This window comes from Osmerus eperlanus, chromosome 3 (genome assembly GCF_963692335.1).
Source record: "Osmerus eperlanus chromosome 3, fOsmEpe2.1, whole genome shotgun sequence".
Taxonomy (NCBI): domain Eukaryota; kingdom Metazoa; phylum Chordata; class Actinopteri; order Osmeriformes; family Osmeridae; genus Osmerus; species Osmerus eperlanus.
In genome coordinates this window covers 7,566,681-7,581,381 of record NC_085020.1, presented here as the reverse complement: position 1 = coordinate 7,581,381, position 14,701 = coordinate 7,566,681, and the positions used below count along the sequence as shown (strand labels likewise).

Sequence of the window (14,701 nt, the reverse complement as noted above, 5' to 3'; positions counted from 1 at the left end):
TTTGGATTCCTTGAAGGCAATCGTGATAACGTGCTGGCCTTTGAGTTAAAGGGTAGGGGAAAAAGGGTAGAGGACTCGGAAGCCCTGCATGTATTTACCTCTCCTATCTGTCAGCCACTCAAAGACTGGCTGCTTCCCCTGTTCCATGTGCTCCCCTCCCCTATGGACATCTAGAAACCACACACACACACGCATGCGCACACACACATGCAAGCACACACATGACACACTCCCACTGTGTGAAAGTGTGAAATCACTACTGTTTAAGAAGTTGCGAATTGAAATATTTGATTCATTTGTGTTTCCATCATTCAAACACTATCCTGTGACCTTCTGTCAAACTGTTCGAAGGACTTTATTCCACAACTACATGACCCAAAACAGAGGCATTTCGATTAGTATGCAGCCTGAATGGTCCTTTATGCTCTCCTGTATTCCAGAGGACTCTTTAATCAAACTGTTTTCTGACAGGGCCATCTGATGCTGTGTAGGCCTGAGAATGAGTGACAGAGAGGAGGCCTTGGTCTAATTACTGATGTAGAGGGTTAGACAGGTAGGAAGAGGGGGAGGTCCCGAATAGATGGCCAGTGCCCTGCCTGTCAATAATCCCATCAGCAGTAGACAGAAAGGAGGGCCAAGTCATTAGCATGGCAGGCGTTCCATCCTCATACACGCAGGATTTGTTCGCCAATGTCAAATAAGGAAAACATTAACCTGATATAACAGGCTGATTAGCCTCCTTTCTATGGAGGAGGTAGAAGACAGAATTCCATTTTCTCAGGTTTGTAATTACCGGTGAGGCAAACTCCTCCTGTCCCAGTGAAAGACAGCTTATTTCATTCACAATGAATGACAGTTGAGAAACCTGGAAACCTCCCTGACACTGGTTTGTTTTTTTATGCCGTTACACACACACAGGCACGCATTATTGCTGCACACACACCCTCACAACAAAGGAGAAATATTAACCTGGATATGGTATTCTAAGAAATAAAGAATTGATTCCACATCATATACAACAAAACCATGTGGGATGAAAGTGTGGCATGCATTAAAGTTTAATAAGGGCTTCTGTAGGAACGCTGGCATTTTCCAAGCAGCCCTGGATTAGCTGCCTCATCCATATTTCAGTGTCCTGCAGGGAGTGGATCCAGACAGAGCGAGGACGCACAGAGGTCCTTGTTATACATATCACAGCTCATCATCCTCCTAGCAACACACACTGCTGGGCTACAGGGGACATTGCTGTGGTACATAGTTGTCTATTAGCCTCTTGGCCCCAGGCCTCACTCCCAGCCTGGGCCCCATGGTCATGCCCAGCCTTTCTCCCGGCTTTACTCCCGGCCTCACGCCCTGCCTTGACCCCGGCCTCCAGACATTGGGAGGCCCAGGCCCAACTGGCTAAGTAACTGGCTACGAATGAGACTGTGATACGGATGCCACAGCCGTGACCCATTACAGAATGGAGAGAGTGTGCGTGGGTGTCCACACGCCATGCTTACCGTCGCAGGTGTGTGTGTTACACAGTGCCTCTTCGGTGTGTAGGCCGATGCAGATGTCTCCCCCGGGGGCGGAGCTGGGGTTGTTACAGGAGCGCGTTCTCTGGTAGTGTCCTCCCCCGCACGCCACTGAACACTGGGACCATGACGACCAGCACGACCAGGCACCACTCACTGGAACACACACACACACACACACACACAGTGACTCCATGCTCCTGTGAATGAGTGATTGACTGGCTGATTAACTGCCTCAGTGACTGTCTGACTGACTAGTTTACTGACTGACGATAGGAGGGGGCTTTCTGCCAGTGTCCGTCTGATTCACAAACTCCCTTTACTGCGTTGGATTAGGCTGGCGTGAACTGAGGAAACTGGGCTGTGACTGCTGTGCTGTGGCCCATCGGACTCCGAGCTATAGAGAGAATTCTCTCTATGGCTCTGGTCTGACTAAGACCACTCTGCCTGAATGGACTCTGGCTTCAGTAGGAAGGACACAGTGTGAAGGAAATGGATAAATGGACAGAATATTGTAAACAGGAAACTGGTGAAAACATGCAGTGGACAGAAACCTGGACAAGAGATAAGAAAAGGAAAAGTCCGACTGGCAGTTAGTGGGCATCCTGTCTCTCGGCCCCCTCCCCTTTTTCTTGTATTTCTAAATAATCTCTCCATGACCCTACACCTTAATCTCAAAATCATACTTTATCCTCCGATCAACTGCTATCCATTATTGTACAGCATCTCTTATTCCTACCTCCCCTTGACACCCTCTTATTCTGTCCATCTCCCTCGCTCCCTCTCTCGCTCGCTCCAACACCGTCTCTCTCTATCCATCTCTCTGTCTGCCCCATGAATAAGTAACATGTCAGAGAGACCCGACAGAGTCGCTAGGTGTTACTAATGAGGGGGAAGTGTGTGGAAATGAAGGAGAGATGCTATTGATATGGGGAAGAGGAGGCACAGCTGGGAAACTAGCCACACAGCACCGGGGTTGTCTTATATTAACGACGTCAGCTCTCATCTGTATATCCCCACTCATCGTTAATATGAATTACCGACGTTACCTCGCCTGCCGCTATTTAGAGAGGCTGGTATAAGGTCTCCTCTAAGCTTTAGCGAAAGCACAATCTTCAGAAAACGACCGACCGGTACTCATCTGGCAATTACAATCATTTTGTCATAAAACATACTGTACGTGCCCGCCTGTGTTCCAAACGCATGCCGAGGCTTCGTCAGAGATAATACTGAACCTCAGAATTACTGCTGGTCGCCCCCTTGTGTACCTAAGTGGCGGGAGGCTTGCTGAGCACTTTGCTACCCTTTGGCCATAGCAAGGCCCGCTGATGATGGCACGAGGAGATACTTTAAATGCTGGACTCGGCCTCTAACAGGCCTCACAGGGTTGTAGCTATTGGCTAATGAACCTAATGATCCACTCAGCATAACTTCACTGGATCAGCACAGGGCTCCCCTTAGGGGGTGGGCAGGGGTGAACCCGTGTGTGTTCTGCTAACTAGGGTTATTTTTTTTTACATGGCGTGTGTACGCGCGTAAACAGGAATGTTGGTGTGTGTGTGTGTGTGCGCGGTTGTGTGGATCTTCTCCTCACCTTTACAAGCCTGGGTGTTACAGTCCTGGTACTCGACAGGAGTGCCCCTGCAGGCTATGGGGGCACTCTTGCCCTCCAGGGTGGCACAGGTCCGCTTTCGGGTGCGGTAGCCCTTGGCGCAGTCCTGGGAGCAGGCAGACCAGGTCTCCCACGACGACCAGCCTGATCCAGCCACTCGTACGACAGGTGTCTTCAGTAGGTCTTCCACCAGAGCTGAAAGAGTTAATGAATGTGTTTTTGCAACCTCCCACTGTGTCAACAGAACAGACTGTATGTGCCAGTGATCCAGCCTCCAGCCAGCCAGTCTGCTGACAGAAGGCTACAGGTAATCGATTCAGAGCGTGACCCTGGTCTGTCACCTGGACTCCACCTGCTATAGCCACAGGACTAACAGGTTTGCTTCAGTCTGTCACCCCCCCCCACCCCCCTCCTCCCCCCCTTACCCCCCTTCTCCCCCCCCCACCCGCACACAGCAGGATGCCAACATAGGCTTTTTACAGCCGATATCCCACAATGTTTTTAATGGTCAGAAGGAGTATTGATTGGTGGTAGAGGGACCGAGCAGGAATCAGTTATAACCCAATCAATTCGGGAAATAAATCCAATTACAATTCAATGATTCAATTACTGTTGTTCCAGTCCTACAGACAGACAGACAGAAAAGACAGCCACTCACTGTCAGTCTCACAGGTGGCGGTGCCATCGTTGGGGCAGAAGCGGGTCTCCACCTTGCGCCGCCCGATCTGCAGCTCGTGCGGGTCGGACAGCTGGGCGCGGCACATGTAGCGTATCCTCTGCTCCTGGCGTGCCCCGCCCTGCGTCATGTTGACGGGCATCCAGGGCGTCCATGGCGTGTTCCTCTTCACCTCCGGACACGCCTCCAGGTTACAGGCCTTGTACTCCTGCGGAGCACGGATACAAATGAAGACGTGTTCAAGTCGTCCTTATGTCAAAGACACATTGACGAAGCGTTTGGAAAGAAAGCGTGTGTTTTTTCGTGTGTGTGTGTGTCTCGTACCAGTGCACAGCCTGGGCAGCTGTTGCCGTTCTCGCAGGTGCGGACCCTGGAGTGGACTCCTCCTCCACACTCAGCGCTGCACTTGGTCCAGGACCCCCAGGGGGACCAGAAGATGGGCTGTGGACACGCCACGCCCTCGTTACAGAACCTGCACAGAGGGGACGTTTAGTCACACGCTGGAGTTGTATGGAATCCGGGGATGGGAATATCCCTTTAAGACGTTGCGGTGAAAACGCAACCGTGTCATCTCCTCTTACCGCTCGTCCCTGGCGGGGCCCACGCACACGCGCCCCCCGTGGCGGGGGGAGGGGTTGTTGCAGGATCGCTGGCGCATCTCAAACCCGGTCCCACAGGTGGTGCTGCACTGTCCCCATGACGACCAGGGAGTCCAGCCTCCGTTTCTAACCAGAGACAAACGTTTGTGAGCGTGTGGATTAGCCCAAATAAGTCTGAGTTGAAACTGTTGCATTCTGGTCATGGGCTTTTTTTTTTCTTTTTTTTTTTTCACTTTAATAACTTAATAATTTTCTGATCATAGCTCTCATTTGTGATTCCGAGAATGAAACCACTTCCACGGAGCTTAATTTGACATAGAAACACATTCCTTCATTTTGCTAAGTGCTTTGCTACCGGCTCGCACGTCTCATCATTTTAATTGCCACTTCCAACAAAAGCACAATTCAATTTCAGCGCCTTGGATTGAATCTGGCACAGCTATTCGGACGGAGCGTGAAAGCAAAGGCTTCAGTTCTTTGTGCTGAAGCCGTTCTCCATAACAGTGATTGGCTAATTCTCCCAGACACAGACAGGAACTTGGAGGGGGAACTTGGAAGTCACCTACACTCTTTCATCAATCCCCTCCGGCTCTGTTCTACTCGCTTATCTGATCAGAATGCTAATCCGAACCCTCTGTGGCGTTCCCTGGCCAGGCTGGGGATTGGATGCTACCTGGAGCAGTTGGACACTTCAATGGTGGCGCCGTCGCAGCTCCGCCCCCCGCAGCGAGGATGCGGGTTGTCGCATGTCCTGGAGCGGCACAGGCAGGAGCTGGTGCCGTCGCCGTCGTCGTTGCTGCATGGTTGCCACGCCGCCCAGGCGCCAAAGCCTCCATTGGTGGTCTGGTTCCGCAACTGAGAACCAGAACAGGTGGAAGTGAGGCAGAGGGACCACATTGCATTTGATGACATCACTTCCCTCTTCTCTTTAAGGTGTCTCTGAGTTAGATTATTTGGGGAATGGTAACCCCAATATAGTTTAAGAGGGTATTAAATCTGACTCCAGCAAGAGACTAAAACAGACCGGGTATCATTAATCACTCTCCCTGACTAGACTCCCAGTGCCCAGAGGAGCCTGTCTCAGGGTGTCACCCTGCCGTGACAAGGGGACCATGGGCCCAGGGGCTTCTGGGATGTTGAGTCCCAGTGACAGGCAAGTAGATGAGACCGGCGTCCAATGCTGTCACCCACCGGGCACACGGTGACGTTCTGGCTCCACTGGCTCATGTTGGAGCTGTCCTCCAGGGTGGTGCAGCGCCTCTGCTGGCCGTCCCAGCCACAGTAGGGGTCCCGCGCCTCCAAACATAGCCTTCAGCGGGCAGGACAGAGGGGAGGTGGAAGTGAGTGTGAGAAGGGGGAAGGAGGAAAGAGAGAGATAAGAGAGTGCCGACGGCCGCTCAGCTGAAATAGCAAACACGAAAACATGCCTGTGCGAGACCCACAGCAGTGCCCCGCCAGGCCGCACGAAGGCTTAACTCGTGTTTAAATAAAGTCAGGCTCGCTCCAGACACAAACCCCTGTGACTCCAGAACTACAAAGTGCCAATGGAAGGTAAACAAATCAGCCCATAATCCCCTTCCCCCCACCCCCACCCTCCTCGCTTCCACACACACAGTCACTCATTGCCTCCCCCCCCCCCCCCGCCCACAACCCCCGTCCTGCAAGGCAGAGAAACCAAACAGCAATTAAATATCTGCGAGCTCCCAGTAAAACAGGGGCTTAATGAGGAGTAATTCAATCTAAAGCCGGTTAATGACGAAGCAAAGCGATGGGAGCTGACGTGAGCGGCCAGGCAGCCACAGTGTGGGACGCTCCCCTCCGTCCCTGTTGCTTCAAGGGGAGGGGAGGTGGAGAGGACAGGGTTTTCCTGGCAGCGGCAAGGCTGCTTTATTTGTGTGTGTCCGCCGGCGTTCCAGCTACGGGCTTGAGGAAACACACTGTGTCGATCTAGCGGATGGCGCCAAGTCCCGCCGCTGCGCGTGGGGTCTGCAAGGAAAGACGGATGACGGAGAGAGAGAGGTAGACCAGGCTGCTGAATGCTGGAGGGGGGAGCTGAGAACAGCTGGTGCAGAGGGGTGAAAAAAAAAAACACCGCTTTACGACGACCTCCAGCTCGCTCCCTGGACCTCAGCGTATCCCCAGGAGGCCTGGCTGCAGGCCTTGGTCTCATTGAAGCCCCGCTGTGTGACTTGAGTTCCCAGCCTCCCTGCAGCTGCAACCCCATGGGCTGCACAGCATCTCTGTTGACCAAGAGATTATGACAAGTCGAGTCTAACGCACACAAACACAATTAGAGGCAGGCATGTTGTGCATATCAAGGAAGAAGGGGAGATTTGGAGCAGGTCTAAAGCCCAATTACCCCAAGTTACAACTGGCCAAGAGGCTGGGCCCTGGAGCGCTGACCTGGGAGACAAATCCGTTTAGCGTTGAATTGGTCCAGATCTCATTAATTACAGTGGTGAAATCCAATGCCATGAACTGACGGGGCAGCCAGGAGCCAGCCGCCCATGTAAGCTCTTAAGACCAACAAAATGCAGCAGCTTGGAAGGGAATGCTGAGTTGTCAGATTGTCCGCAGGCGTAACGGAGGACGAGCATTACCGGAGAGTCCCCCCTCCCCACCCCAGACCCCCACTGAAGCACTGCTGCGGGGCATGCCAACAGTCCCGTCTGTTGCTCCGAACCCATGCCAGCTCCCAAATCTGCACTGCCACCCTAACAGGAACACCTTAGATAGAAGGTGTCATTGGAGGGTTTGTTCCTCTTTCTCTCCCTCTCTCTCTCTCCCTCTTTCTCTCTCTCTCTCCCTCTTTCTCTCTCTCCCTCTGTCTGTCTGTCTCTCTCTCTCTCTCTCTCTCTCTCTCTCTCTCTCTCTCTCTCTCTCTCTCTCTCTCTCTCTCTCTCTCTCTCTCTCTCTCTCTCTCTCTCTCTCCCTCTCTCTCTCTCCCTCTGTCTCCCTCTCCCCATTTATCTCTCTCTCTCTTTCTATCCTTTTCTCTCTCTCTCTCTCTCTCTCTCTCTCTCTCTCTCTCTCTCTCTCTCTCTCTCTCTCTCTCTCCCTCGCTCTCTCTCTCTCTCTGCAGTGAGGAGTCCATAATCCATTAGAGGGGAGGATTTACACTGCGGGAGAGAGGGAGAGCCGTAGCTGTTTAGCTCTCCTCTGACCTCTCCTCCTTTCTCACCTCCTCTCCTACTCTGCAGAAATAGCCAGCCTGAGCTCTAAGCTATCCCCTCTTCCCGCTCTGTGCTATGCTTTCTCCACACAGACTGTTGTCCAAGTAGGCGAGGGAGCCACAACAGACGAGCCGGTGACTCAGATATAAAGCTGAGGGTTGGAGCAGGTGGCTCTTCCTGCCTTGAGAGAGGAAGGTGGGTTCTATGTCAGTCTATGTGTGTGTGTCTGTGAGCATGCAGGGCTTTGACACAGAGCCGTCTGATATTTAATTCAACACCCTGCTTCACTGGTGGTACACTATATCAAAACAGAGACACCACAAAGCCTGGACTGTTAAATTTTAAACAGCGCAGAGCGTCAAAACACACCAACCATAAAACAACCGGTCCTGGTGACAGGGAGGGTGTGATAAATCTAGCGCAGTCACCATGGAGGCTTAATGGACAGTTTAAAGGGATGGTGAGAGCCGTAAAACTGGTGCCTATTTACAGGCCCTTTAAAAAAAGAGCGCATAAAAACAACAGCTATCACCGTCGTTAACTGCAAATCATGACTTAATAATTGTAAACTGGGCAAGCTTTGGTGTCCTGTATATTTTGATAGGGACCGGAGATCACCGTGTTCCTGTGTTAGTGACATGTAGTTTACATGTTGGATGACGTCGACATATTCTCTTTTAGAAACGGCTGTACGACGCAAAACACAGACGGGTCACATACAGAACTCCCTCGGGATGTTTTCGACTCCTCCCTGCCTGCTTTGTGAGCACAGGCTCCAGGCGGCCAGGGACAGGCTCGTGGGAGCCGTCCTTCTCCCACAGGAGAGCGCTCGTCCCTGGGGCTTCCATCCAGACGTGCTGGGTTGGCTGTCCAGCCCTCGGTGGGAGGGTTCCTTATCACAAATCTGTGTGCAGATAAATCCCTCCAGCGCTACACGCTAATCGGGGCTGACGATCCAATTAGCCCCATAGGAGCCCTGCTGATAGGCCTGTTCAGAGGCATCCAGAGGCCGTGGACTGGCAGCCTGCCAGGAGAATGCCCACGGAGCACTCCCAGCCCTGTTAGAACCATGGCCACGGCCCCCTAGCCCCGCTCCTAGTAACTGATGACTACAGATCTAGAGGAGGAAAAGGGGAGGGGAGGGGGGTGGGGGGGCATTCATCACCAATCAGCTCCACAACCCTGATGAGAGTTGAGGAAGGAGAGAGAGGGAGAGCGCGAGAGAGAAAAAGAGAGAGTGGGAGAAAGAGAGGGAGAGAGAGAGACATAGACAGAGACATGGAGAAAGAGTGTATGTGTCATCTCATTAACGCCCGTCCATTTCGCAAAGCTCGCCAGAAGCGGTTAGAAGTTTGAGTTTGTCAGCATCTGTGGAGGTTGGGAGAGCTGGGTTAAGCTCAATTCAGCCATGCTGAGACCAAGGCTGCCAAACAGAGTGAGAGAAAAAAAAACGTAATTTGATATATGATACGATATTTTGAAGCTTTGCCAAAGATACAGTAGAGTCTGTTAGAAGCCACTGTTCTGCACCAGTCATACATAGTTTTACTTTGTGATTGCATTCTTCCTTTTCATTTTATAGCTCTCTCTCTCTCTCTCTCTCTCTCTCTCTCTCTCTCTCTCTCTCTCTCTCTCTCTCTCTCTCTCTCTCTCTCTCTCTCCCATACACAGCTTATTGTAAATCCTTTGAAGGGCAAAGCAACCTGCTCTGATGGTGAGTCGGCCAGTTGGTGGTGGCGAGGCAGCCTGAGTGTTTGAGGTGCACTACCATGATTAAACACTCCCAAGTAATTTCCCATTTCTCCATTTGGCAGCAGGGAGCTTCTTGCCTCGGTGAAAGCCTAGGGAACACTAATGTTGCAGCTTAGCCAGCATAGCTACTGCAGCCAAAACCACTGCGGCCTGAGCTGAATTAATCACTGCACTTATGACGAAGTTGGGGTGCTGCAGTCGGTTGGAGGTGGTCATTGGTCAGGCCATTGTAATTATCACAAATAGAGGACAAACACACACACACAAACACCACCTACGCTGTGCCGACAGTAGCTACAGCACTTAGCTCTAATTCTGAGCCTAAACAGCACCATGTGAAAGCGTTGTGTTTCTAATGAACACATTAGTGTCGACTACGTCGGCTAGACTGTTTCCGGTCGCCACAGTAACTGGGTTCCGTCGTGTCCGGGTGGCGTGGAAGCCAACATGGACCCACAGCCGAGCGGATTGACACGCCGTCAGATGCACTTAAACCAATGAGGTGTCCGGTACTGCTGTTCCCTCAGCATTTGCGCATTCTTAGCGAAGGCGTGGGCGAAGAAGGAGACAGACAGGGGGCTGTCAGATATATCTCCGGCTAAACACACAGTACAGTCGAGCTATTCACAATCCGCCTGGCACCGGGTCCATTTCTCCTGGAAGCTCTGCCTGTCCCTGAAGCACAAGCGTACCACTCTGGCCCGGAAAAATAAATCATGACACGACCCCCCCCCCTGCCACAGCTCCACACGACTAGACCGTATAAAACGAAGCATTGTTCTCCCACGAGCTTGAGGGACGTGTACATGAAAGAGCGCAGCCCCGACACGTCTGAAGAACTGCGCGAATGGCTGGGCCACACACACGGGAAAGACAATCCCAGCATTGTGTGGCTACACCCGGTCCTGCACAGGTCACCGCTTCACTGGAGCGAGAGGTGAGGGACTGGATGGATAGCACGCAGAGAGGACTGCTGGAGTCCAATAATGGCGACGTGCATCCACGTGCATGAGGGAATAGATGATCCCGAGTCGACCTCTTTCGGTATGCCATTGCCCACGAGTCAAAAGGAATTGAGCTCTATGTCCCATGCACATGCAGTCGGCTATTCATTCTCGGATTGTCCTGCTTCCCAGGTGAAGCGTCTCGAAATGTTTGCTGTAGTGCCCCGAGCTGCGGTCCAAACATCACACCTTGATTGACAGCTGGTCAGCTGTCCTATCTACAGAGCCGCTTGGCTCACCCAAGCGTGTTGGCCAATGCCGGTGAGCCAGGCAGCCTGCCAGGCTCATAGGAATCGCAAGGCAGGATTAGGGTACACTCCTTCCCCGTTGTGCCCTTGAAGTCTGGTATGATTTATTCCACCCCACTGTGTTTTAAATAGGGGCCCGCTACGCCGGCTACCTTTTGCTCCCACTCCCTCTCTCACATCTCACCCACACCTCCCTCAGCACTCGCCGACTTTGGTGCAAACGAGCTGTGCCTGCCCGTGCGCGTGCGCGTCTGTGTGAGAGGGTTCAGAGAAAGCAAGCTGACTCATTGTATGCATAAAGACCCTCCCCCCACACATCCGGCCTCCACCCACTCTAAAATATCTCGTACATTCGGTTGCCCTTCATGCACACACACACACACACACACACACACACACACACACACACACACACACATACACACACACACACACACACAGACACACTCAGCTGACAAAGCATCACAGCTAAAATGAGCATGACTTTGGGGGACTGTGGTGCCACATCGCTTTCGGACGGAGGCAACTGTTTGAAAGTGTTGACGAAGGGAGAACTTTTCCTCTCTTCCCTCGGCCCAGACACAGGAACTTTGAGATGAATAACTGAGCCTGCAGCTTAGACTGTCGATACCGGCACAAAAATATCTCATTCGCGCACAAACACACTCAAACCCTCTCTCTGTCACTCTCTCTCTCTCTAACACAGACACACACACACACACACACACCAGTAAGAGTATCGTCTCATGGTATATCCAGACCTTTAAACCTAGCCTCGGGCAGAGAGACAGACCTTTAGCACAGGAATATTTCCACACTTGTATTTAGTAGTCAGTGAGGGTATTCCTCAGTACTCACGTCTCTGTTTTGTAGTTGGAGCATCTCTCCAGTGGAATCTTCAGAACTCGGTTATTAAGGCCCACAAACAGAGACCGGTCACTGTGCAAAATCTGTAGGCTTAGGATTGGCTCCTGGACACCTGGTGGGAGGAGCTGCATCTCCTCCAGGTAACACCCCTGCAGGCTCTTATTGGTGGTGGCTAAGGCTTTGAGGATGGTGCCGTACTCTGATTGGACAGGAGGGGAGGAAGATGAGGAGTTTTGTTACATACTGAGTTGTTGCCATGTGGTACACCTGAGAGAGACTTCAAGTCTACTGTAGATTTGCCAGCCGAAGCTGGCTTTTCATATACATGTAATCATTTAGCAGACGCTTTTATCCAAAGCTATGCACAAATTATGCACATAGTAAGTGCAGCAGATAATGAAAGAAGTGCACAGTCCTAACAGTATTACCGTGAAGTGCCAAGGTTAATGCAAACAGCTACCCACTGCAAACCCCCCTAACTGACCTGTGCCTATGTACATCACGTGGTAGAGCGTGTCTCGTCCCTGGACGATGTCCACCACCAGTCTGGAGAAGCGGACGTCGTCCTGCATGACCAGCGGGTCCACGGAGACGGGCTGGACCACGTCGTTCATCAGGTAGAGGCGCTGGGCGTCCTGCAGGCTGCGCTCCGTCAGGCCCTCGTTGGGACCCTCGTCGTCGATGGTGCCGCACTGGGTGGGAGGCGGGGGGCGTGCAGACAGACAAATTGAGCCACATAGACGTTATTGACGTGCGCGGTCATTGTATTGTTGAAATCAATACAATGCTTCTGGCTGTGGTCATTTCCGTCTTGCTTTATTGTCGAATAATCACAGCCTATTCACACTGGCAAATGAATAGAGTTGTCGAAGGATTGTTATGTTGCTGGACAACTGCTCTCTGCTGTCGAGATGAAACAATAGACCTAACAAGATATGGAAAAAAGATAACGCCTGTGCTTTAGAGTTCGTTGTAAGCTTTTGACTATGAAATAGTAACGAAGACCAGAAGATGTAGGAATAACGAATACACAAACATCGATGTGCAATGCATCAGAATACATGCTTGACATTGGAATACAGTCTGTCCTTCCTAAGCAGGTGTGGGGCAGACCTGGAAGTTGGGGATGGGGTTGGGGGTGGGCAGCCAGGTGGAGCGAGGGTTCTCCTGGGAACGGAAGGGACCGTTGAAGGCCTGGGTGATGGAGCTCAGGTTAAACGCGCACACTGCAGATGCTGCTATGCTGTTCCTGTACGAGAGAGAGAGAAAGAGAGAGAGAGAGAGAGAGAGAGAGAGAGAGAGAGAGAGAGGGGGGGGGGGCGAAGGTGGCAGAGGAGGGAGAGACAAGAGGGGGATAGAATGAGAAAGGTAAAGATTGAGAGAGAGAAAGGTAAATAGGGAGAGGGTGAGATACAGGCAGACGAAAAGACAAAAGTTAGAGTGTGGAAAACGGTGATAAAGAAATGGAAAAACATTGTTATTTTAGATACCTGTAGAGAAGCTGAACTGTTGCACATTAAACAGCTGCAGATAAGAAAAGATCTTCAGTATCTAACTGTGATGCACCGTGTTCTTTCGAAAACCCCATCTTTTAGGGCTTCTGTTAAAAACCATCTCACAGGCCTACATCAACAGGAGACAAGGCTATATTATCAGCATGGGGCAGCTAGGGAATTACATTAGGCATGTGCTGGCGAGATTCACATCATAGGCACATACTCACATGCAGGTGTGTCTAAACCGTATTAATAAGCTGAGCTTTAGGGAAAACCAAACCATAGCAGCTTTGGTACTGCGCTGTGGTTGGTGGTACAGTAACATTGTTATCCTAGCACTCCTAAGGCCTATTATACGTTGGCTGGGTAATGAGTTTTTAAACTGCCTGCTGCTGTTCTGTGCCATAGACACACACACGCACACGCATGCACACGCTCTGCCCTGAACAGAATTAACGGAACAATAAACCTGCCTGCCATTCCACCATGTTTCTGAATGAACACACTAATAAAGCATCTGTTCCTCGGTGTCCAGGGGCATATAGAAGAGACTGTGGCACCTTATGGACTGAGTGTACCGCAGATCCTCCGCTATGACCGGCTTTCAGCCCCGTCTCAATTCTGGCGAGGAGAGGGATGGGCCTCTCCCATTGCGGAGATCCCATTCACGGGGACCACTGAGGGAAAACCATCCAGTCAGTCAGTCCAAATGAGCTGAGCTTGAAGAACAGGTGGCTCATTGACAAGGCTGGGAGGGAACAGCTTGATAAGTTTTCTTCCGAGATTTTCTTGCATTGATTTTCAGTATTGGACCAGAGAAACCGAGTTTTTCAGTCCACTTTTTTCCTGCTGTGTTTGTGTCCTGCGGGGACAGAAGTCTTTGAGGAGTTGCGGAGCTGAGAGAGACAGCTGTGGCCCAGATCCATAGCTGAGGAAACCACATACACATGAGCTGAAATAACCACTCTGCAACCACAACCACAGAACCACGCAGGGCCCCACCCCCCCCCTCTCTTTCTTTCTTCTCTCTTGGTTTCCAATGACCGTGTCATCCGAACATTCAGTGCCTAGTTCTTTCATTATACTATCTTTCGTCTCACCCAGAAACTCCTCCGTGTCCCAGCATGGCTCCTCACACCCTCCATGTTTCTGAGTAACTAATGACCTCATTCACATCATCAGACTGTCTCCAGCTCCCAGGAGCCGCACACGCTCAGTGAATGGCTGTGGTCAAGGGAGCAGGGAGTGTTTAATCAGAGCCAGAGTGTCTGCGAGGAGGACGGTTGATGAGGAGGAGGAAGAGGAGGAGGAAAGGGGGGACGGGGAAGAGGAGGAAGCCGAGAAACAGGTGGAGGAGGAGGAGACGAAGGAGGAGGATGGAGAATGGGGAAATGAAGGATGAGGAGGAGCAGGACGAGGAGAAAGTGGGGGAGGGGGAGGAGGAGGAGGACACAGCAGCAGCAGCAGTGGGAGTTGAAGGGTTTACAGGGACGAGCCGGAGCTCTCTCTAACGAAAGGGCCTCAAGAACAGGCAGTGTGCAAAGAGCTGGATGGAGACAGAACATCCTATGATCCATCCCAGCAGCTCCCATGGCCCAACACCTGCCAGTCAGCAATTTAACCAAGGAGCCATCCAACAAGCCAGTCAGCAAATCACCAAGTCAGCAAACCAACCTGTGTGCAAGTCAGCAAGCCACCCCAGATGACAGTGCAGTTTCGATCTTTCTCCCTATGATCTGGCAAGAGCTAGGTAGGAT

At 51.7% G+C, this 14,701-nt stretch overlaps 1 protein-coding gene across 1 annotated transcript in view; it reads right to left on the bottom strand.

The window, feature by feature from the left end:
- The window catches only part of sema5ba (sema domain, seven thrombospondin repeats (type 1 and type 1-like), transmembrane domain (TM) and short cytoplasmic domain, (semaphorin) 5Ba), a gene marked incomplete at its 5' end in the record, with an annotated part of 37,786 nt that overhangs the window by 6,347 nt on the left and 16,738 nt on the right, over positions 1 to 14,701 (bottom strand). The window contains 10 exons of the mRNA XM_062456947.1: positions 1,503 to 1,673; positions 3,112 to 3,324; positions 3,788 to 4,013; positions 4,130 to 4,277; positions 4,387 to 4,530; positions 5,078 to 5,259; positions 5,596 to 5,713; positions 11,440 to 11,647; positions 11,933 to 12,140; positions 12,562 to 12,697. Coding sequence (XP_062312931.1) covers positions 1,503 to 1,673; positions 3,112 to 3,324; positions 3,788 to 4,013; positions 4,130 to 4,277; positions 4,387 to 4,530; positions 5,078 to 5,259; positions 5,596 to 5,713; positions 11,440 to 11,647; positions 11,933 to 12,140; positions 12,562 to 12,697 — 1,754 coding nt within the window. The remainder of the gene's footprint in view (positions 1 to 1,502; positions 1,674 to 3,111; positions 3,325 to 3,787; positions 4,014 to 4,129; positions 4,278 to 4,386; positions 4,531 to 5,077; positions 5,260 to 5,595; positions 5,714 to 11,439; positions 11,648 to 11,932; positions 12,141 to 12,561; positions 12,698 to 14,701) is intronic.